This window comes from Hylaeus anthracinus, unplaced genomic scaffold (assembly GCF_026225885.1).
Source record: "Hylaeus anthracinus isolate JK02 unplaced genomic scaffold, UHH_iyHylAnth1.0_haploid 3, whole genome shotgun sequence".
NCBI lineage: Eukaryota > Metazoa > Arthropoda > Insecta > Hymenoptera > Colletidae > Hylaeus > Hylaeus anthracinus.
The window spans coordinates 813,601-836,538 of NW_026535284.1; the positions used below are offsets into that span (position 1 = coordinate 813,601).

Sequence of the window (22,938 nt, forward strand, 5' to 3'; positions counted from 1 at the left end):
TAAAACTTTATAAACAATAAAAGTGTACGTTTTTATAGATATATTTTTATACATGCACTTATACATACACACCAAAATCGGTGTCTGGGGCTGCGTGCACCAAAGTGTAAGGAATATTTAAAAAAAAAAAATTATTAAAAAATATTGTTTCCCTTCAAACAACTTGATCAGCTACATGGAAAAATCATGTAGCAGCCTATCGCCCTGTCCTTGTCTCTCCTCATTGTTGTATCTCTGTCCTTGTCGCAGCATCATTGGAGGAACAAGGATTCCTTGGGTAGCTTCCCTTCATCTCTTCCACGCGTTCACTTAACCTCTTTGACTTCATACTAACAATTTTGTCTATTTCACGTTTGTATTAAGTTAAAAATATCTCTTATTAATTTTAAAACACTTCAATTTGGTCCAAAGAAGGTTTTATCTTTCTTCACACTTATATTTTCTTCAAACCACTGTAAATATTTGAAGTTTAATGCATCATAACATCAAACTACTTTCAGAGTCCATCAAATTTATACTACATTTGCAGATAGTAATATACTTTTAAGCTACTTTTACTTACTATAGTCATAATATTTATATACCACTTTTACATAATTAATAACAAATGGTGTACATTAGTACAGTTTTCTATTAAAAAAACTGTTAATTATGATACGAAGCACAAGACTCATATTGGAAAATAGTAGTCTCGATCTAGACTTAAGCGGCGTTGCCACGTTTCTCAGCATGGCTAGTACTAGAGTTGGCTGTGACCGCGGGGCTTCTGAAAACACGGGGCCGGGTTCCGACGAACGCGCTGAATCTGCCTTACGCCGGCCCTGACTAGGAACACTGGACTGCGACGCCCTCAAAGATCTGGCGCCCCGGGTGGTGCCCCCCCCCCAACGCTGGCCCTGTGTGTGCCGAGAAGGAGGAAGGATAAATTGGCTTTGGGAATTTTCCCCTTAAGCGGCAAGAATCAACGGACGCACGTGTAACGTAATAATAATCACCAAGCTCGAAACCTGAAGTGTAGCGCGGCACGTATTAAACTTCGGACTTTTCCTGCGAACGTTGCTCTTCCCTTCTCTGTCCTTCGCTTGTCTGTGAGTTTATCGCTCTCGATCTCTCTACGCTCGCAGCGCAGTACTCTTTTATGATTCTTTCACGACGATGTCGAATTAACTTCGTCGCGTTATGGTAACGTACACGAATCGTACGATGGAACTGCAATGACAGTGAGATTATCACGAGTATCCATGCGCGATTAATGAACGACACGTACGTACGTAGTGCACGGTAGGCCTGGCGGGACTGAAATTCTTCGAGTGTTCTTACCCTTAGCGTGCCAGATTCGACGGGACAACTGTCTGTGACACTCGGTTGAGAGCAAAGAAGGAAACATCCAGTATCTCGTAGGATGACCGATCCGAAAATCGAGATGCATTACACACCACCGACTTCAGACACCATTCAAACGAAACCCTTCCCTATTCGAGGTAAGATTCCGTCTTTCTACGATTGCGTATAAATCGATTTCTCATAAATATTACACACTTTATAGATCCATACATTTTTTCATTTGAAAAAGCAAGAGTAACGATCGAATTTGCAGATGTTTTATTTCTAGCGTTCCTAATATTTCGTTATCGTGGAAATTTCGTTTCTCTATCCTTCTCTCCGCATTTTTACGAATGTTTCGTATCGATTAGTGCAAATTTCGCTAAGAAAACAATCGACAATTGAATCGATTCGAGTACAGAATAAATATATCTATCATCGAATTCTCATGTAAAGTGGATAGCCGTTTGAAAATAAGTAAACATATTGTGTCTTTCACGTGTTCCATTGAATCGTAATTGATTGCTCTCCAGAACATAACCTGAAAAGATGCACCATACTGAACCGCGTGTAGCACGTCCATAATAAACGATACGCATTACTGTAGTGTATAGTAAACTGTATACATGTGACAGGGGGACGTGTTAACTGACTGATTCATGCTTTGTGGTACGCGAAATCCCACTGAAGCCGGTATGAAAAAGTTGTATCTGACATTGTACGAATCGCCTTCGTTCTTGACCTTGCTAACGCATGATTGATCTTTCAAATTAATGCCGTTTTATCTGCGCAAGCGACGAAACAAGTGAACATTCGCGCGTAAAACGAAATTTCAGTCGAATTCTTCTGTTCGGTTGGATTATGAATTATGCATTATTCGGCAGAATGAAGCGATACTCGCAATCAATCATGTAAACAATCGATTTTTCAACTAAGCGAACACTGAAGTGTTTCTTCTGTAATAGAAACCCACAGAATGATTTATTCGGTAATAAAAAAATACAGGGTGTCCTAAAAATGTTGTAACACCTTGAACGGGGTTATTCGGGAGGTAATTTGAAACAACTCTTTCCTTAGCGAAAATGTTGTCAGAGATTTCGTTGAGGAGATATTAACAAAAAACCCCGACCAATTAGAACGCGCATAGAGAAGGCTACGCGCTAGACGGCCGCGCTCATACGCTACCGCGGCCGATCCACTAGCATACTCGCGCTCTGATTGGTCAGTGTTTTCCGTTAATATCTCCGCAACGAAACCCCGCACAACATTTTCGCTAAGGAAAAAGTAGTTTCAAATCATCTCCCGAATCACCCCTTTCAAGGTGTTACAACATTTTTGGGACATCCTGTACACTAAGAGTGACAGGTAATAAAATAATTTGATTTCACTGTTTCGAACGAAATATCAGTGAGTCCTTAGCGATCGATTTCTCATGTAGCCAAAAATCTTATTTTGATGTTTCAATTAAAATTTTTTTTTTCATGATAATTATTATTATTAAAAGCAAATAATGTATAAGGTATGTTATATTATTATTAAAGTAAATTTATAACAACATACGTACAAAAAAGCTTCTTCTTGTAAGTTACTTTTTTTCCAGTAAAAACACGATTTTGTTTTCAGTTTACAATAAAAATAGAATCTTGTCCATTTTAATTTAATAAAGAGTTTAATTGGAAAAAAATGTCCGGTTTAATTTGATTCAACATTATTAACGTAATACACGTTATACGTAACTTCCGATCAATGATAATTATTAATACCAAACTAAATTTAAATTGAAAATATTTCTTTTTTCCAAAAAGGCACAATGTCGATATAAAGAAGTTCTTGCACAAATTTTGCATTCACTTACTAAGAAGCAACCGATATCTTTAATTTTCTTTTACTGGAAATCAGGGCCGACGTTAGAGAGGGGGGGGGCGGACACCCGCCCGGGGCGCTAGATTTTTGGGGGCGCCGCAGTCCGGTGTAGATTAGTAAAGCTGCTATATATTGTAGTTTAACAATCTTTACAATCTAGATACAGATTCATCGTTTGATATTATTACCTTGTCTTCTTTTCTTAAAAATGTTAAGCCTCTGAAGGGGCGCCACGATAATCTTGTCCAAGGCGCCAATATTGCTAAAACAGGCCCTGCTGTAAACCGACAATGAGAGCAAAACGAGTATATTTTCTCGGACGCACCAATAAATTCACCGCGATTGTACCTTGGTCTTTGCTCGATTAATAAAAACAACAACGTGCTGATAAAATTAATCTCGAAGATTGGACCCCAATGAAAAGTGGACATGCGTTTTACACACTCTTGTTGGACTACAACGGATTACTTCGCAATCGGAGACAGATAACACAAAATGTTTACTTTTATTAAGTCCAGCGGCAAACACGATGTCCATGCGTCAAAAGCATCAATGCTTCCTTGTATGTTATAGATTCCTTATCGACGTGTAAACTCTATTAATTAACGTTTTGATTACTATCACTTTTCTGTTAATAATTATCCAATGCGAGAAAGCTAAGAATTTATACAGGGTGTCCCAAGAATGTTGTAAAACCTTGAAAGGGGTGGTTCGGGAGGTGATTTGAAACAACTTTTTCCTTAGCGAAAATATTGTCCGAGGCTTCGTTGAGAAGATATTAACGGAAAACACTGACCAATTAGAGCGCGCGTATACCGTTGGAGCGGCCGCGGTAGCGAAGGCTACGCGCTAGGTGGCCGCTCTCATACGCTACCGCGGACGCTTCCACCGGCATATTCGCGCTCTGATTGGTCAGTGTTCTCCGTTAATATCTCCTCAACGAAACCTCTGACAACATTTTCGCTAAGGAAAAAGTTGTTTCAAATCACCTCCCGAATCACCCCTTTCAAGGTGTTACAACATTTTTGGGACACCCTGTATACAATATGAATCGTAGTACGAGTCGCGAGGTCAAGGTGCACGTATAACGCGAGGCAGGGCCGGCGCAAGGCAGGTTCAGCGTGTTCGCTGGAACGCGGCCTCGCGATTTACGAAAATTACCCAATTAAAAGGCACCGATTTTGATTAACTTTTTATAGAATGATGATACTATTAACAGATGCAAGACATTTTTTTAATAGCGATGATTCAGTTTAAAGGAGTGACAAAAATCATCAAAGTATTATTATTTAGTATTCGCCTTATAAAAAATATACAATATGTAACAGCGTTTGTAAATAAATAATTCTTCGTTGTAAAATTTAAGTGTAGGATTTGAATGTGAATTCAAGTCCCGCAACATTTTTGAACCCGGCCCCACAAAAGGTCATGACGGCTCCGGCGCGAGGCTTCCGATTGGTCGAACGGTACTGGCAACGCCACATTCTACCAATCGGTAGTCACTCGTGTTACACCAATCGAAAGACTCAACTCCTTATAACATTATTATCTCCATCATACAACGGATACTACACATAATTAGCATTTTTATAGTCAATATTTTGTTATGCCACGTTTAAATTTACTATAAATCCATAAAACTTAATTATAAACTGACCGTTACATACATACATTCCGCTTTCATAGTTATATCGCGTATTTATTCTTAAGGGAGTATGAATACTTTCGTCATTCACTATACGTGTGTTGCAACGACTGATACGGCGCCGATGTTATTTATCAAGGTCGTCGATTAGTATATACGTGAAACTCAAGATTCCTTTTTCTCCTAATCCGATTTGTTTTAAATATCGAGTTGTTGAAAATAGGCAAGCGGTCATTAATAGCACAAACCAGGAATTGCGTAAATTTCCTTGGACCGCCGTAGCGTTCTGATCTCGCATAAATCTAATGCATATCGAGCGAGTCTCGTCGAAGATCAATAAATCAATTCGAATACGCTAATGCTTCTGTCTCGACCATAGAATTTATGTCGGAAGAAAAAGAGATTTTTCTGGGTTTACATTTGATTTTTATTCAGCAAACTGTAGTCACCGTAATTATTTACGATTTATAAATATTTTGAGGAAATCGTTAAGAATAAGGCTCATAATATTTAAACCTCCAATAGTAGATTACGAATTTGTTATAAATTCGTACATTTTGCTATCTTATTTATTTTTAACAAATTTTATTAAAAAATAATATTTTATTCTCATTCAATGTTTTTTTAGACATAAGTAATAAGTTACTCAGCAGTGTACGATTTTAAGACCATTAAACAAAATATACTCTACTGTCGAAGAAAAAAACTAATATATTAAAAAATAAATGCGAGGAGTTTACAAATGTAAAATTAAAGCGTGAAATTGCTTGTGACCAGTCAACGCTATTTATGAAGTGTAAATAGCGTTTAACAATAATAAATTGCTTGATACGGCTACGAACTTAGAGCTGATAACTTGTTGACGTCAAAAATGACGGCATACATAGGCTAGCAGTATCAATACTATCAGTATGTGAACCGGAAAGCAATAAATATAAATAAAAGTGTATACACACACGTACTTACAGTATAGATAAAATTACATAGTATGCAAGAATGTTATCCCTGTATTCAAGAAAAAGAAACTGACTCAAAAAACGTGGCACAGAGTTTTTGTGCGAAAGCTTTCTTTCATCGAATAGTATAATTACAATTAATTTTTTCATAAATTTAGAATGGTATGAGAAAATTTTACTCTGAATTTTCAATTTATCTTGTGGAGAAGATCTATCTCGTCCTGACTTACGCCGCCATATTTTTCAACGTACATAGTCACGGCCGGCGTTGGGGGGGGGGGGGCCCGGTTGGGCAACCGCCCGGGGCGCCAGATTTTTGAGGGCGTCACAGTTTGGTGTCCCTAGTATACAAATATACCGATATACAGGGTGTCCTAAAAATGTTGTAACACCTTGAAAGGGGTGGTTCAGGAGATGATTTGAAACTACTTTTTCCTTAGCGAAAATGTTGTGCGGGGTTTCGTTAAGCAGATATTAACAAAAAAACCCGACCAATAAGAGCACGCGTATACTGTTGGAGCGGCCGCGGTAGCGTATGAGTATGGCCGCCTATCGCGTAGCCTACGCTCAACCGGTATACTCACGCTCTGATTGGTCAGTGTTTTCCGTTAATATCTCCGCAACGAAACCCCGCACAACATTTTCGCTAAGGAAAAAGTAGTTTCAAATCATCTCCCGAATCACCCCTTTCAAGGTATTACAACATTTTTAGGACACCCTGTATATACTCCTGAAGGGGCGACAAGATAATCTTGCCCGCAGCTCCAATATTGCTAAAACCGGCCCTGTACATACTGTATAACGTGACGGTAAATAAAAAGCACGCTACGTGCACGCAATAGCATGTGATATAGGACTCATTGATAGGAACCAGTTAATTGTGTTTGCCACGAGAATCCAATAACATACCTTATCCCCCTTAATTCAGAGTAATGTAATCTATTTATAAGATACCTATAAAGACAGTAGAACACATTTTTCACTTAGATAACAAGTAAGAAAGTTTTAATCAATCGTTATTCGCTATATGAATAACGTATAAACATCTATTCAACTTCGAAGCATGAGCTGCGTATAAATTATTTTGTTATGAAATATATTATTAAGAGGTTACAATTTGTAATGGCTCAATAAAGTATACGATTTTTTTAAACAGAAAAATCAAAAAAAGTAAACAGTCGACTATTATAAGATTGTTTATTTCATTGTACCATTATGTGAATTAAAAAAAAAACCTATTATCATTTTAAAAAAAATAGTTTTCTTTTAAATGACTAGCTTGTGAACACAATTTGGGCAAATTGGATATAATTGTTACAAAAGCTTTCAAAATATCACGAAACGCAATATATTATTTCGGCGTAAATTTACGCACATTCCAATTTTTGTTAAAATTAACAATATGGCTTTTTAATGAAGAGTTTGTTATTTTTTTGTTTACATTTAGCAAAACAACTGGAAAATTGAAAAATTTCGTACGTCAACGCCTAATAAATGTTATTAGGACGAAAAACTATTCCTGGTAAATTTTGAGATTTTTTTGATTACCCGTTCAAAAGATATCAAATTTTTTAAAAAATCGCTCTTTTTTGATTTTTTGCTGAAAACTTGTTCAATAATGGTCCAAATTTAAACTTTTTTTTCTTCAAAATTTTCGTTCTTTCATGTACTTTTTAGAAACAAATATAAAAAAAAATGTTTAAGTATTTCTGGATGAGATTTTTGAGTTTTAAATTTTAAATCTCATTTTCCAAAGTGTGTGCACATTTTGATTTTCGTCAAAATTTTTTATAGCAAACTACTACTCATTCTATAAGTTTTCGTCGATCGGTCCGATCGTGAGACCTTCAAATTTATTATTTTTTTTGGATTTTTGAAAATTTGAATTTTTGTTTATTTCTATTAATCATTATGGATATCAATTTCCGTTACTGTTATTTATTATTTATAATAAATTTTATTATTTTAATTATTATTTAAATTGTATTGTTTATAATAAATAACTCAATGAAAACATGAAAAACAAGTTAAAGTAGATATTCAATTGTAAACAGTAAGCACAAAAATGTAGGTTAGAATACGGATAGGAACAGTAGAGGAACAGAAATAACCATCAGCGCCATCATATGAGAAAAATGTGCAGCTTTCTTGAAACATTAATTACGAATTATTCATACTATTATTGAGAAAAAATACTTTATAACTAAAAATAACATCGAAAATTCAACCTCAATCAGATTTTTCAAAAAATTATGAAAATAAATAGATATTTTTGTTTTATTGATTATAAATTGACTATTGATTGATTTTATACACCTCTTTATCATTATAAATTGTAGAAATTATTCAAAAATAATTAGAAAAATAATATACAGTAACGGAAGTTGATATTCATGATGATTAATAAAAAGAAAAGAAATTTTAAAATTTTTTAAATTCGGAAAAAAATAATAGCTTTGCTATACAAAATTTGGACGAAAATCAAAATATTCACTCATTTTGGAAAATGAGATTTAAAATTTAAAACTCAAAAATCTCATTCAAAAATACTTAAAAAAATTATATTATATTTTTTTTCTAAAAAGTACATGAAAGAACAAAAATTTTGAAAAAAAAAGTTGAAATTTGGATCATTATTGAAAAAGTTATCAGTTAAGAATGCATTAATCGCTACTTATCCCTAAAAGGCCAGCGCTTCAGCTAAAAAAAATGGCGGAGTTGCGAATTTTTGAAAAAACGCTGATTTTTCAGGTTTTTCTGATTTTTCTCCGTTTCTCATTATCCGATCGAGACCTTCGAGATCTCATTCTGTAGGTATTTTCATCATCTACATTTTATTTCTGTAGAGCATTGATATTGCTCCATTAGTTTAAAATTTATAATCAAAAAACGATAATAATCACGATTTTTTTGGATTAAATTGTTTATATAACAAGAAAACGGAACAGAGTTGGGAGTGAAAAATATATAGATGTTTTACCAATGATGTTTGACCTATTAATATACCTTACCTTTTTATTGCGGGCGCCACAACCCGCAGTCTGTCCTGTCCCTTTTAATCGCCTCTTACGACAAGCAGGGATTACTGTGGGCGTATTCTATTCCCCGTCCCACAGAGAAATTAATCTACCTAACCTTACCTAACCTAACCTAACCTACCTAACCTATTAATCTAGGCATCCCCTTTTGTGTAATTGCACAATCGGTTTGCTGTTACTATTTTTGTCACAAAAACGCTGTTTTAATTCTCTACCCATTGGCCTACTGATTGAACGTTTAACATCACGATGACAATGGTTGTTGATTGTTGATTTTTAACCGACTTCAAAAAGGAGGAGGTTACTCAATTCGATATGTATATTTATTTTTGTATATATATATATATATATATATTTTTTTTTTATGTATGTTACTCGATTACGCCAAGAGGGTTTGACCAATCGGAATGAAACCTGTTGCATCTTGTAGAGCATGTCTCCGGGGTGGTCTTATTATGAAAAAATTTTGGGATTTCTCATTTTTTACCCGTTTTTTTTTTTTCTTTTTTTTTTTAGGTGAACGAGCGAACTTTGTGAACAAACCGCATGTAATCGCCATGGTGGGCCTGCCGGCCCGCGGCAAAACGTATATATCCAAGAAACTGTGCAGATACCTAAACTGGATTGGCATCAATACTAAGGTGTTCAACCTCGGGGAGTACAGGCGACACGCGACCACCGCTTACCAGTGCCACGAGTTTTTCCGTCCTGACAATATAAAAGCTATGGCGATACGTACCCAATGCGCCATGGATGCCCTGAAGGACGTCTGCCAATGGTTAGAGAGTGGTGATGGCGAAGTGGCTGTGTTTGACGCGACCAATTCGACCGTCGAGAGACGCCACCTCATCAGGGATATCGTCGTCGAGAAGATGGGCTTCAAACTTTTCTTTGTCGAATCTGTCTGCGACGATCCTGAGATTGTTGAACAGAATATCATGGAAGTACGGATCCTTTCTTCTATTCCCAGAACCAAATGTTCATGCGTTCTTTTATGTTGTTTCAGTTTGTGCAATTTTTTGAAGTCATTAAAATTACTTTATATGCAAAAGTTGTATTAGGTCATCCTATAGGTTCGTGCTGAAGACTGTGTTGAAATTTAATAAAAAAAAACCATAGAAATTTTCTAGTAACAGTATAATGACTATGTGAGAGAGGTGAGAAACTATTGTGAAATGAGACAGATTATCTTTTTTTGTGACACTTAAAAGTATGTTTCGCATATTAATTTGAGAAATAGAAGTATAAATGGCACGAACTTTTAGGACAACCTAATATATACACTACAGATCTTTATGCAAAATAAAATCTTCGCGAGCGTGCCTACAAAAATTGAACCTAAATAGGAGTTTATAATAGGAGTTTATCTGCAAATATTATAACACGAACTTTACTTTCAATCTTTTTTATATTTCTGCATATTGTTTGCATCTTATAGTTTCTTGCATGTTCAAATTTCCTATAAATGCATAAAGATCCGCAGGTCTAGTTATTGTAGCTTTTGAAAAACACTTTCATATTTAATTATTAGCTACATTAATTTATTGATCGTTTATTGTTTTTTTTCGTTTTAGTAAAATGAACAATTTTGAGATTCGAGTACTTTTACGTCACTACTGGAAGCAAGAGTTTAAAGCTACAGAATATAATATTTTCTTTGCTGCTTCCAGTAGTGACGTAAAAGTATTCGAATCTCAAAATTTTTCATTTTACTAAAGCGAAGGAAAACAATAAACGATCAATAAAATAATGTAGCTAATAATTAAATATGAAAGTGTTTTTCAAAAGCTACAAAATGATATATAACTTTTGCGTGTAAAGTAATTTTAACGACTTTAAAAAATTGCACAAATTGAAATAACAAAATTTCCCAAACTTTTTTCATCGCGAAACACTTATCATCTTACTATATACTTACCGAACATTTACACTTATTGGTGGTTATTTGATTTTCAAAATAGAAAATATGATTAATGATCAAATTTCTGATGAAATTAATGATCAAATTGGTACGAACAAAATCAACTGGCTGCTTAAGATCAACACAAGTAAAGAAACGTGGTTGTCGCATTTCAAACATATAGCGGTATACAGATATATATTGCTACATAACACTTTTCACGATTTTTCAAGTACTTGCAATAATCTAACGGAAAAATATTTTAAACAAACGTTGAGCAGCTATACATTACAATAAAAAAAGGCCGAACAAACTATTTGTTTAGTATTGTCAAGATCACCTTCATTCTTTTAAATGGCACTTTGTATTTTTGACTTAACAATAGTATAATCTGTGTCAAGACGAATTCAACGATTTAGTGTACCATGGCCATGAAGGCAAAGAAATGAAAATTTCTTAATGGCGTAATTAACCGTCACAATTATCATTTCTGGTCTAAAGGCAATCCTCACTGGTTCAGAGAGCATAATTTTCAACGGAAAATCTACTTGGACCTTATCTTTATGAGCAAATTTTAACATCTCAAAGTGTTTTAAATTTTCTTTCGACGCAACTTCAAATATCGATGCAAGAGCTTCTAGATGATAGTCAGCAGCGTATTTATTTGCAGTAAGACGGTTGTCCACCTCGTAATGCTCGAATCGTTCGTAATTACCTAAACTTAAAGTTTGGAAAACATTGGTTGGATACTCATGACTCTATTGCTTGGGCACCACGATCCTCTGATTTGCCACCACTTGATATTTTTTTATGAGGTTATTTACAGGCGATAGTTTCTACTATTCAAATACAAAGTAAGGAACATTTAAAACAGCGAATCTGTACAGTATGAGAAGAACTTCGCTACAATAATATCGTAAGAACAACCAACGCAAATTTACTACATAGAACGGAATTGTGCCTACTAATTGTGTATATTATTTAGTAGATTATATTATTTATTTGTTTATATTGTCTACTAGATAATATCTTCGGATTGTTATTGTCGTTATTTGGTTCTAATATTGTTCTATATGTCGCAGAGAAATGATAAAAATAGAGATTTGATCAAATCCTTAAGGTAGATGATCAATTCACGGGAGATGTTAAAATAACAACTCTTTAAGGTCATTTCCCTAAAGAAAGTAAATGATTTGATCAAATCCCTTAACTGTTTTAGTGAAAAGATGGAATAATATTGTTTAGATATTAAAAGTATTAATTTAGTAAATCATGCGTTATTAAGTGTAAAGTAGGGTAATACAACAATAGTCGTAGAAACATAAATTATTTATTAATTACATTCCCTAAAAATATTCTTTTTGTTGTTTAAAATATCAGCTTAAGTACCTATTTCTTTTGCTAATTAGTCTCGAATAAATAATTTATGTTTCTATGAGTATTGTTGTATTACTTATTCTACGTTTAATAACGCATGATTTACTAAATAAATACTTTCAATATCTAAACAATATTACTTCATTTTTACACTAAAACAGTTAAGGGATTTGATCAAGTCATACTATTTCATCTTTTCGTTAAAACAGTTAAGGGGTTTGATCAAATCACTTACTTTCTTTAGGGAAACGATCTTACGGAGTTGTTATTTTAACATTTCCCGTGAATTGATCATCTACCTTAGGGATTTGATCAAATCTCTATTTTTATCATTTCCCTGCGTCATATATATTATTACTGTTTATAGAAATACAGTGGATGTTTATTATTCCACATGAGTTAAGCAGTCACTTGATTTTTTTAAAACTATGTAATATGTTCGGGAAATGTTTAATAACTCTTTATTAGTATGTAAGAACATGTAAAAGAAACTGGGAAAAATGCGTGAGAAGTGAATGACTTGTAATTCTTGTGATGGAAGTCCATCTGCAAATTTACATCTATATGTACTAACTGTGTCACTTAGTTTCACCCACGTGGAGTACTATTCTTATTCTATTGTATTCTATACAATATGACTCGTCTCGTCGAGCTACGCGTCAATCGCGCCGTCAAAAAAACATCTACGCCGATCAGTAGCCGGCTGGCGCAGCAAGACTGCATCTATAGTATATTTGGGCAGCGTACGCTGATAAAGTAGCCAAGCGTTATTTTTCATCCGTCCTGATTTACAAATTTTTAAATTTCAATTTGAAAACGTATTTTTATCAAAATAAAACATAGCTCTTGTTACTCAGGGATAATGTAGCTTTCTATTACTGAAAAAATTGGTAAAATTGGTTCAGTAGTTCCAGAGATTAGCCAGAACAAATAGTTAATAGACAGAAATTTTGCAAAAGCGTGTTTGTGTTTAGTAAGATGCGAAAAGTCATATAAGAGTTTAAAAAAAGTTACTTCAATTTTATTTATATAGATATAAATAGATAGAAGATAGAAGATTATTTATTAGCTGCGGTTTCACCTGGGTGGAATACTATTTATTTTATATCGTTTGCGTTCGACTGACAGTTCAACAACGTGAATCTATTTTATGTAACAGACAGACAGACAGAGTTACTTTCGCATTTATAATATCAAGTATGGATTAGTATGGATATCCTTTAATAGATGTCTTAAATCGCATATGAAGAACGATTCATTAACTGAAACGTATTCTCTGTTTAGGTCAAAGTGAGCAGTCCCGATTATGCTAACATGAACAAGGAAGAGGTACTGGCTGATTTCATGATGAGAATCGAGCACTACCAAGAAAAGTATCAGGCGTTGGACGAATACCAAGAGAATGATCTGTCCTTTATGAAGATTTACAACACTGGCGAGAAAGTGCTGGTCCACAAGCATGAAGGTCATATACAAAGTAGGATAGTTTATTATCTCATGAACATCCACATAGTGCCACGTACGATCTACTTAACCAGGCACGGCGAGAGCGTGATGAACCTTGAAGGTAAGATAGGCGGGGACTCGGAACTGAGCGACAGAGGCTGGGAATACGCCAAAGCTTTGGCCAACTACATTACTAGTCAGGATATACAGGTAGGGGGTACATAAAAGCAGTAAGCGAAAAAGACATCTAGAATAGGGTCACGATGCCTAGATCATAAAGAAAAAAATACTCTAACTTTAACTCAAAACAAAAATGGGCCCCTGAGCCAAAGTTTAACCCAGACAGAGTATTTGTGTTTGATAAATGAAAAATAAAAGTATGTTTCGCCCCCTTAACAAGAGTTCGTATACTCTTAAAATGTATAATTGGTTGTCCTAGAGCTTCCAACAAAGGGAATATCATACATCAATGTTTTTAAAACATTACTATTATTGGTATATAATATACGGAGAGTAACATAATACAGTCGAATAAATGTTATTTGTCTTGTAGACATGACTGATGCGATCCAATGAAAATTGGTTTGTTACACTTCCAGAACATAATTTTATTAGTAGTTTAGGTTATAAAATTCATATTGAAATTATTCAGATTGATATTTCATTACACTTTGTTATATAATTCCCCATAACTAAGCAATAGTTTGTAGATGGTATATATTAACCGCGACCTTTAATCAATAAGTAAAACATAAATCATATTGAAATGTGGTATAATGAATGCACCAAAAAAATTAATGCAATCAGCATTGTTAACATTTTTCTTAATAACCAAAAACCATGGATAATACACAAAATTTAACTATGTGTAAATAGTGGTTACATTATTTAATTATGTGTAATTATACAATAGGTTTTTTTATATATATATATATAAAGTTTAAAAATGTTATTTTGCCTTTTGGCCTGACTACGACTGAAACCATATAAATTACAGGGACTGCGTGTGTGGACTAGTTGGCTAAAGAGGACCATCCAAACAGCAAGCGACGTGGATGCGCCTCAAGAAAGGTGGAAAGCTCTCAATGAGATTGACGCGGTAAGCTGACATGAAAAAGGAAGATTAAAAGATAGAATATGGTAAGGAAAGTAATGAATCTTTATGATCATGAGAGCAATACAGAAATAAAGATTTATTTGTCAGTGTTCTGGCCCACGACAAAGATCTTCTTTAGGGCAACTATTCGATGTCTAACACAACGTTTGGAAGTCTAACTTCTTATAATACTAATTCCAATAATATAATTGTGAAGCTGGTATGATGTTAACTATATTTATAATAACATACTTGAAACTTATATGCTCTGATTCTTCATCGATGGTACTAATTGAGGTTTTCGGGTGTAAAACATGTTTTTTGGATAAGACAGTTTGACGTTTTGCTAGTATTATAGCTAGCTTCTTCAGAGGTCGAATGGTACACTCTTATAAATATACAGGGTTGGCTAAATAAGTTCAAAGAGTACTATATTTGAAAATTTTGTTACAAGTCCACTAGTGCATGTGCATTTGACAGTTGCATTATTTTTGTAACTAGAAATGTATATTTTTTGCATAGATTGAATCCTTTCGCCATTCTACGAAAAAAAGTATTAAAGTAAAGTGGTAATAATATGATTAGTTCCCAAGATATCTTAAAAAATTGTCTATAATGAAGAAGGTGTTCAAACGCTCCTCTATTACTTTCGAAATGTTTATAACTTTGCCACGAAGCAAACTTATTTCACACTTACTTGACCAATCCCATATATTATATAATATATTACTGTGTTACTTGACCTCTGAAGAAGCTAGACATGCTAGTAAAACTTCGAGTATCTTATCCACAGAACACAGCTTACACCCTAAAAACTTGAATTAATGTCAATCATGCACTTGTAATATTACTTCTAGTGGTTTAAATAATATAATCATAAAGTTGTAAATGGTAGAAAAGTAGTATTAATTGTATCATTCTCTCGACCATAAGAAGTGATTACTTACCATACTGAATGTTTACATTCTCGAGCAAAGCAATTGCTAGATATTACGAATAAAAAGATCGCTTCGTAACGAGTTATTAAACGACACAATATGCATAGGGTATCTGCGAAGAAATGACATATGAGGAAATTGCGGAGAAGTATCCGACAGATTTCGCTGCAAGAGATCAGAATAAATTTTCTTATCGTTATCCGAGAGGTGAAAGTTATGAAGATCTAGTCGCGAGGTTGGAACCGGTGATAATGGAGCTAGAACGGCAGGGTAACGTTCTGGTTGTCAGTCACCAAGCCGTTTTACGATGCCTTTTAGCTTATTTCCTAGACAAGAGTGCGGGTGAGTATAATAAATTGATAAAAGTCGTATGTTATGCTCGTGTTTTTGCGTATAATAATGTTCACGACCCCGATCGAATATAAAATCGAAGTATAGTCTGATCAAGTAGTTGTTTAATCTTTTCACAAATTATTGTATTAAATGTAACATTTTCAAGGATAACATGCAAACCAGTATTTTGGATCTGCGAAACATTGATCGAATCCTTTCGTAATATATTTTACTAATATTAATTTACCTACGTAGAGAGTAAGATTCATTAAAATTTGACGTGTATCCTAGTTTCGATATCTTTCCTTCAAACTTCTATTTTGAGATTGAAATAATAAAGAGAATTACATAAATAAATGCTTGTACCAAACTATTTTGATTCCGAATTGAATGTACATCTCACAAGCAGTTATCTTTGGAGTCTTTCATAATGATCTTGCATCATTGCGAAAACAACGATAAACCTTTGACAATCATGTGATTACTTTTTACAAAGAAGTTAAACAAAAAAATGTCATGCTGAACGTCCTTTTAGCAAGTATTAATATTAACATGCTTAATTATCATTGTTTATTAGAAAAAGTAATACAATGTATGTTTACAAAAGCTCCAGAGCAAAAACACGCATAAGCAAGAAATATGTAAATTTGTAAATGCTGAAACGATATAAGAAAATAGATATGGACGGAGACAGATGTCAGGCACGACGCAGTTGTTTGCGCAACGGGAAGTTCAAGGCATCTCGATTCTTGTTTACATAATATTACCCTCACAAATTACACACGTTTCTTTGATTAGGCGAGTCTAGGCCACATAATTTACGATCATTGGCAAACTCAAACAATAATTCACCTTTTCAAACGAATAGTATACATATTGTTGCAAAAGGTGAATTTCTAAATATAACAAGTAACGTAAAATATGCATTGCTGGTTATAACTAGGTGACAAATAGCACTAAAAAACTATTAAAACTAACTTTTACAGTTGGTAAGCATCTAACAAGGGAGTATATTCAATGGGCACATTAAATGGGGAATTCCTTTCTCCGCGTCAAAAGTGTGGTTTCTTAATCATTTTTTTTTTTATGAGTATGTAAGATTTTAATTTGAAATTTTAGCCACGTCTATAGTATTATTTTAGTACGATGTACAAATTTGTTAATGTCACCGTGCCCCATTGACCGTGACGCCGCAGTGGAAACATTGGCCGCTGATTGAGTTGATTTCTACCGTTCAAATGAACTGAAGTAACTAAATAAATTCAGTAAAATAGATATTGAACTATTCCGCTTTAAACGAAACATTCTATATATGTATGTATACATGTACTACCAGGCAAAAAGTTTTCGACCGCTTCGATATTTGCGAAAAATGTTAAAGTAAATGTAAAGGAGGTGGCAAGTTTGAATTATGTTAAACATTTATTCATAGATTGTCGCACTAAAATATAAAAATTGTGTTTCTTAATATGTGGACGGTTTTTAGAAGTGACACCTATAAATTTCAACTGCTTACATCTCCCTATTAGGGGACACCCTGTATATATGAGACTGAAATTTCATCAAGAATCAGTATAATGGAACTGTTTCGTAATCGCATTGTTGTGTTTCTGTTACAGACGAATTGCCATATTTACAAGTACCGCTACACACTATAATTAAATTAACACCTGTTGCCTACGGTTGTAAAGTGGAGCACATTCGACTACCCATCGACGCAGTGAACACACACCGGCCGAAACCAAAGGTAGACACGATCAGAATTGAATTATAGCAATCGTCCTGTACCCATTGTAGATCTATCCCAAGCATACGTGTACTATGCTGTCCAAAGATTTAAAAAGAAGAAAAAAAGAGAAAGAAAAATAACAAACCAAGATATTTTCCACTTACCTACTGCTCTCAATAAAATACCACAGTTCCTTATGTTTCTTGTTTTAATGTTCCCAGAATGCCTGACCATTAGAGTGGATTGGGATCTCTTTCTTGTACCTAATATTGAATCTAATGTGTCCTAAAGTCATCTACTCTCTTCAGTTTCAAGCTTGCAAATTAAAATTGCGCATTGCATGCATTTCTCTACATTAGAATAGTATACAACCATACGAATACAATCTAATACGTTGCGACACGCACATATTATTGTACTGTTGTAACATAATAACAGTTCCATGTAAATATATAAGATGCTGGATGTTACATGTTACAAGCTAGACATCCGCCTCGTTTTAAGAAAACATGAATGTACACATCTATAATTAAAGGACAACATCGCAATGAATCACTAAGGAGTCGTATTTACGATAATTTTTAAATATAAATCACGTATCCTTTGCGGTAAACGTTTTGTTTATGTGGAATGTAAATCGTCGTAGCGAATAAGTACTGTGAATGTTTATCCGTTGTTGAACAAAACACTTTTGTCTATCATGTTGTGATATGAACGTGTATGGTGCATCTTCTATTAGCGGTACGACACTGTGACTATAGAATTTGTCACTCAAACATTGCTTGATAACACGCGCACATACTTTTTTCCTCTTCTATAACAGTGCTGTGAAAAAATATAATTATTGCATCTTCCAGGACAGTATTTTCTCTAATTTGTCAAAACGAATAAATAATAAAAAGAAAAAACTCAACATTTCACCTCATACATTTTTCAGGCCTCTTTTGGAATATGTACAATAGACGAGTGAATACATTTATAAAATATAAAGCGAGTAAATTAATAAAAAGATAAGATATATATAGTACTCGTTCTTTTCTTTCACAGACTTTCGAAATGTTCTAAAAAAATGTATGGGGACAGTGGTTTTGATAAACTAAACAAAATATCGTTCTAAAAAGTTCAATGATTATATTTGTTCGAAATACTGTTATCAATGAATATGCAACAAAATAAAAACAAATTCTTTTATTCTCAAACACTTTTCTTTTTTCTTTGTTAATCTAGATGTAATAGAGTAGTAGCTGTTTCTTAGCGTATCCGTGGACTATCACGCAAATGTTATAACCGGTCCTTATGAAACTATTTTCAGATCCCAGGATATCTAGAGGAACAATTCCGAAGGAAAGGAAAGTTGCTTCACACGTGATAACGACGACGTTATAGCAGTGCAGAACTAATTCTTGTGATCGTTACGAGATGCTGAAGACACGCATTCTTTTGGCAGCTGGCTGCCTTTGCACGTTCGGTGCAACGCGCATCCCCTCTTTTACCTTACGCTCCGTATAATTTAGATAAAAAGCATACCCAACGGCATCCGACAATGTATCCTGTACAAATCACGCGACCAAAAGATACCTTTCTTTTTCTGTTTTCGAACCGTACACGTCGTATACTAGTACTACAACAAGCGTGCGTACACATTTTAACTTTTATACCTTTACGAATTCATCTCTGGAAGAGCAGAGAGATTTAGTGAAATAACTGACTAACGGGGAGAGTATTGCGAACATTGAGCGCATATGCAACCACTTACGTATATCAATTTCAATCTGGAATTTTAACGAATATCAAATTTAATGTCCTGACGGCTACATTCGAAGGTTCAAATTACATTAGGTCTTGCGATTTACATAAAGCTTCACATTGTTTAACTCTCTATCCTATGAATTTTATTTTTTTCTTCGTAAAAAGAATTATTCCTTAATTATTTATTAGCTTTTAAATTAATGAATACTCACTCTAATAAATGGCTGAATCTACATATATGGCTATTAGACGTTTACATTAAAAAACGTTATGCTTAGTTTCTGTGAAATTTCACCAACTAAATTTACAAGATTTGTTTTCATTAGGTTTGCGATTTACGCGATAGAGGGTTATATAAATTTAGTCGTCAACAAAACTAATGGTTGATTTATAAAGATATTTCCCCAAACATACATAGTGTTTATATAATAACGTTTCATATATTTTACAGAAGTGTTTTATCGGTACTGTGTTCCGACAATTGTTAACTGATATAGTTGTATACGTCGATCAGGAAATAATTAGATGTTGACGTGTTTAAAAGCTATTGTCTTGACCAAGAATCATACTATATTTCAAAACAAAAGTTAATCGTCTTATGTAATAATCTAGTTGCCGGTATGAGGGAATAGGTTTCATCAGAATGTTTTTATTAAGATGATCGAATGACATGAAAGACGAATAGGAAACATTCTGGACTATAATTTATTTCGAGAGAAGTGTACATATTTTTTTAATACCTTTCATGACAGAAGAAATACAATTACTTGAAAACAATATTCTGCATTTTTTAATTTCAAATCCCTACTATAAGTATAAATGAATAACTCGGAGATTACAATTATGATCGGTTTGAGAGATCAAGGATTGACCAATGAGTGCGGAATAACTCCAACTTTTTCCAAAACTGTTTCAGATAATTTACATTATTATTACAATATTAGCGAAGGTTGTAAATAATATAAATAAAAATTAATGTGTTCATGATGCTAAAATGAGATTTATAGAAGCTGAAAATCTTCTAATACAATATTTAAAGAATTTATATTTTATACCTGAAATGCAATAATGATTACTGTTGTCATTTACTGACAAAAGATCGAACTTGATGATACAAAAATTAAATTTACAGTATCGACAAAACATTTGTCATCTAGATAGCTTTCTATGATTGGTTATCCATCTGACGTTATGTTCATCACTATTGCATCTTATGTAATATGCAAACATATACGTATTCTCACTATTTGTTAACTATATATTTAAAAAAATTCATTTTAATTATGCCTAATTTGATCCGTAAGTCCATGAACATATAATTATATTCGTTAGTTTGCTGATACTGTAATATAATACATCAATATGTGCAATACTTGAGTAATACTAAAGACTTACATAATGAGAACAAAAAATAAGCCACATAGTACAATAATACTGACATTGAAGGATTTTCTAATAAATAGATTACATAAAAATTTGTAAAACTAGTATAATTTTGAATTTTACATTGTAACAAAGAAGAGATTTCCCGAAATTCTCAAATGTTTAGAGCGAAGCAATAAAATAGAACAAAATGCCATGAAATTAATAAACATTCTCTCACATCCACGGACATAGGAACAGGGCTGGTTTTAGCAATATTGGCGCCCCGGGCAAGATTATTGTGGTGCCCCTTTAGGGGTATATACAGGGTGTCCCAGAAATGTTGTAACACCTTGAAAGGGATGGTTCAGGAGGTGATTTCAAACAACTTTTTCCTTAGCGAAAATGTTGTCAGAGGTTTCGTTGAGGAGATATTAAGCGAAAACCCCGACCAATCAGAGCGCGAGTATGTCGGTTGAGCGTAGACTACGCGATAGGTGGCCAGGCTCATACGCTACCGCGGCCACTCCAAAGGTGTCTCCGACAACATTTTCGCTAAGGAAAAAGTTGTTTCAAATCATCTCCCGAACCACCTCTTTCAAGGTGTTACAACATTTTTGGGACACTCTGTATATCGGTATATTTGTATACTAGGGATACCGGATTGCGACGCCTCCAAATATCTGGCGTCCCGGGCTGTTGCCCGACCGCGCCCCCCCCCCCCCCCCAACGCCGGCTCTTCATACTATGAAGTTCATAGGAACATAATGTCCGTGCTCACATCACGTATGTTTACATTCGATATGACGCCCAGGTGACGCCAAAGTAGCTCCAATGAAAATGTCATCTTTGTGTTGACATTTTGCAATATTCATCATTATTTTTAAATGTAATGTGACGAAAGCTGCAACTAATCGGAATGATGGCAACCACCAATGAGTTTGGTCCCGACTCTGGAGGCAGGATAAAGGTACATTGTTTTAATAAAATTTATAAAAGATACACGATGATTTTATATTTCTAACCTACAACTCTTATCACATTTGCGAAAGAAATTTTCGAATTGGAGACGAACATTAATTATTCGAGTGTTTCAAATCTAGTAAAAGTCAAGATAATAGACATTTAAACAGTGTTAGCATAGCATTTACAATACTCTTATCATATAAACGCATATCTGAATTTGCATTTCAATAATTGATCATTCGAGTAATCAAATCTGGGATAACCAATCTTTACTGTAACATCGTTGAACTTTCTTATAGGGAGTTACGATAGTGAAGCCCATAGTGTATGGTAATATAGCTCGGTACTTTGGCAAAAAGAGAGAAGAGGATGGACACACTCATCAATGGACAGTTTATGTTAAACCGTATCATAACGAAGATATGTCTACATATGTAAAAAAGGTTCATTTCAAATTACACGAAAGCTATAATAACCCAAATCGTATTATGACAAAACCACCATACGAACTCACTGAGACTGGTTGGGGAGAATTTGAAATTGTCATTAAAATATATTTTCATGATCCTAACGAACGTCCTGTGAGTACATCTTTGTAATACAGGTAATATAACCAAAAACATGTTCATTTAAAGAATTGTATTTTAAATAGGTAACTATATATCATATATTAAAACTGTTCCAAACAACACCCGACATACAAATGGGCAAAAAGAGCTTAGTCTCTGAATTTTATGAAGAAATAGTTTTTCAAGATCCGACAGCACTGATGCAACATTTATTGACATCTGGTAGACCTGTAACTCTTGGCGTCTGGCGTCATAATACAGACTGTATGTATATAGGAACTATCAATACCAATATATTATTACATATGTATATAAAATTATATTTTTTATTGTGGAGTTGAAGCTAAAAAAGAATCCACGATGAAAGCAGTAATGGAAGCAAGAAACAAAATAAGACTGGAAGTTATAGATCTCAAAGAAAAATTAACGCTAGCAAAAGAGACAATCGCTAAGTTTAAGGAAGAAATTGCCAAGATTTCAAAGGCTGGCGGCAGTTTGTCCATTGCGTAATTAAAAAAATTATCAATAAAATTGTAAGATATATGATCAATTCTAAAACGAATCCAACTGATTTTTTACGATTGATTAACATGTAAATAGATTCATTGTTAGGTGATTTTTAATTTAATAAAACAGCTGATATTAAAA

The 22,938-nt window shown here is 33.9% G+C and overlaps 2 protein-coding genes and 1 long non-coding RNA gene across 6 annotated transcripts; 2 read left to right on the top strand and 1 right to left on the bottom strand.

The window, feature by feature from the left end:
- Positions 1 to 275: 275 nt before the first annotated feature.
- LOC128894308 (uncharacterized) lies at positions 276 to 1,116 on the bottom strand. Its single transcript, XR_008461494.1, has 3 exons — positions 975 to 1,116; positions 563 to 896; positions 276 to 452 (listed from the first exon to the last, which is right to left on the bottom strand). It is a non-coding gene; the product is annotated as an uncharacterized LOC128894308 (long non-coding RNA).
- On the top strand, positions 1,043 to 20,170 carry LOC128894255 (6-phosphofructo-2-kinase/fructose-2,6-bisphosphatase 1). 3 transcript variants are annotated; one of them, XM_054155903.1, is made up of 7 exons: positions 1,043 to 1,481; positions 9,342 to 9,769; positions 13,387 to 13,758; positions 14,546 to 14,647; positions 15,690 to 15,924; positions 17,535 to 17,662; positions 17,866 to 18,192. In XM_054155903.1, exons 1-7 carry the CDS (start codon positions 1,403 to 1,405, stop codon positions 17,872 to 17,874), a joined length of 1,353 nt encoding a protein of 450 aa, XP_054011878.1. In that variant the 5' UTR covers positions 1,043 to 1,402; the 3' UTR covers positions 17,875 to 18,192. The 3 variants fall into 3 exon arrangements, with proteins under 3 accessions (XP_054011878.1, XP_054011877.1, XP_054011879.1); XM_054155902.1 differs by lacking the exon at positions 17,866 to 18,192 and adding an exon at positions 18,957 to 20,170 and having other exon boundaries at positions 1,045 to 1,481; XM_054155904.1 differs by lacking the exons at positions 1,043 to 1,481; positions 17,866 to 18,192 and adding exons at positions 8,865 to 9,142; positions 18,957 to 20,170.
- Positions 20,171 to 21,472: 1,302 nt separating this feature from the next.
- Positions 21,473 to 22,938, top strand: LOC128894286 (YEATS domain-containing protein 4). 2 transcript variants are annotated; one of them, XM_054155943.1, is made up of 4 exons: positions 21,473 to 21,725; positions 22,021 to 22,302; positions 22,374 to 22,554; positions 22,634 to 22,938. In XM_054155943.1, the coding sequence occupies exons 1-4, from the start codon at positions 21,675 to 21,677 to the stop codon at positions 22,798 to 22,800; spliced, it is 681 nt and encodes a 226-aa protein (XP_054011918.1). In that variant the 5' UTR covers positions 21,473 to 21,674; the 3' UTR covers positions 22,801 to 22,938. The 2 variants fall into 2 exon arrangements, with proteins under 2 accessions (XP_054011918.1, XP_054011917.1); XM_054155942.1 differs by having other exon boundaries at positions 21,482 to 21,725; positions 22,628 to 22,938.

Coding starts and splice junctions, on each gene's coding strand:
- LOC128894286 (XM_054155942.1), top strand. CDS start 21,675: ATGATGGCAACCACCAATGAGTTTGGTCCCGACTCTGGAGGCAGGATA. Junction 22,303..22,373: donor ATGATCCTAACGAACGTCCT/GTGAGTACATCT, acceptor TATTTTAAATAG/GTAACTATATATCATATATT. Junction 22,555..22,627: donor CTGGCGTCATAATACAGACT/GTATGTATATAG, acceptor TTTATTGTGGAG/TTGAAGCTAAAAAAGAATCC.
- LOC128894255 (XM_054155902.1), top strand. CDS start 1,403: ATGACCGATCCGAAAATCGAGATGCATTACACACCACCGACTTCAGAC. Junction 13,759..14,545: donor TTACTAGTCAGGATATACAG/GTAGGGGGTACA, acceptor TATAAATTACAG/GGACTGCGTGTGTGGACTAG. Junction 15,925..17,534: donor TTTCCTAGACAAGAGTGCGG/GTGAGTATAATA, acceptor TTTCTGTTACAG/ACGAATTGCCATATTTACAA.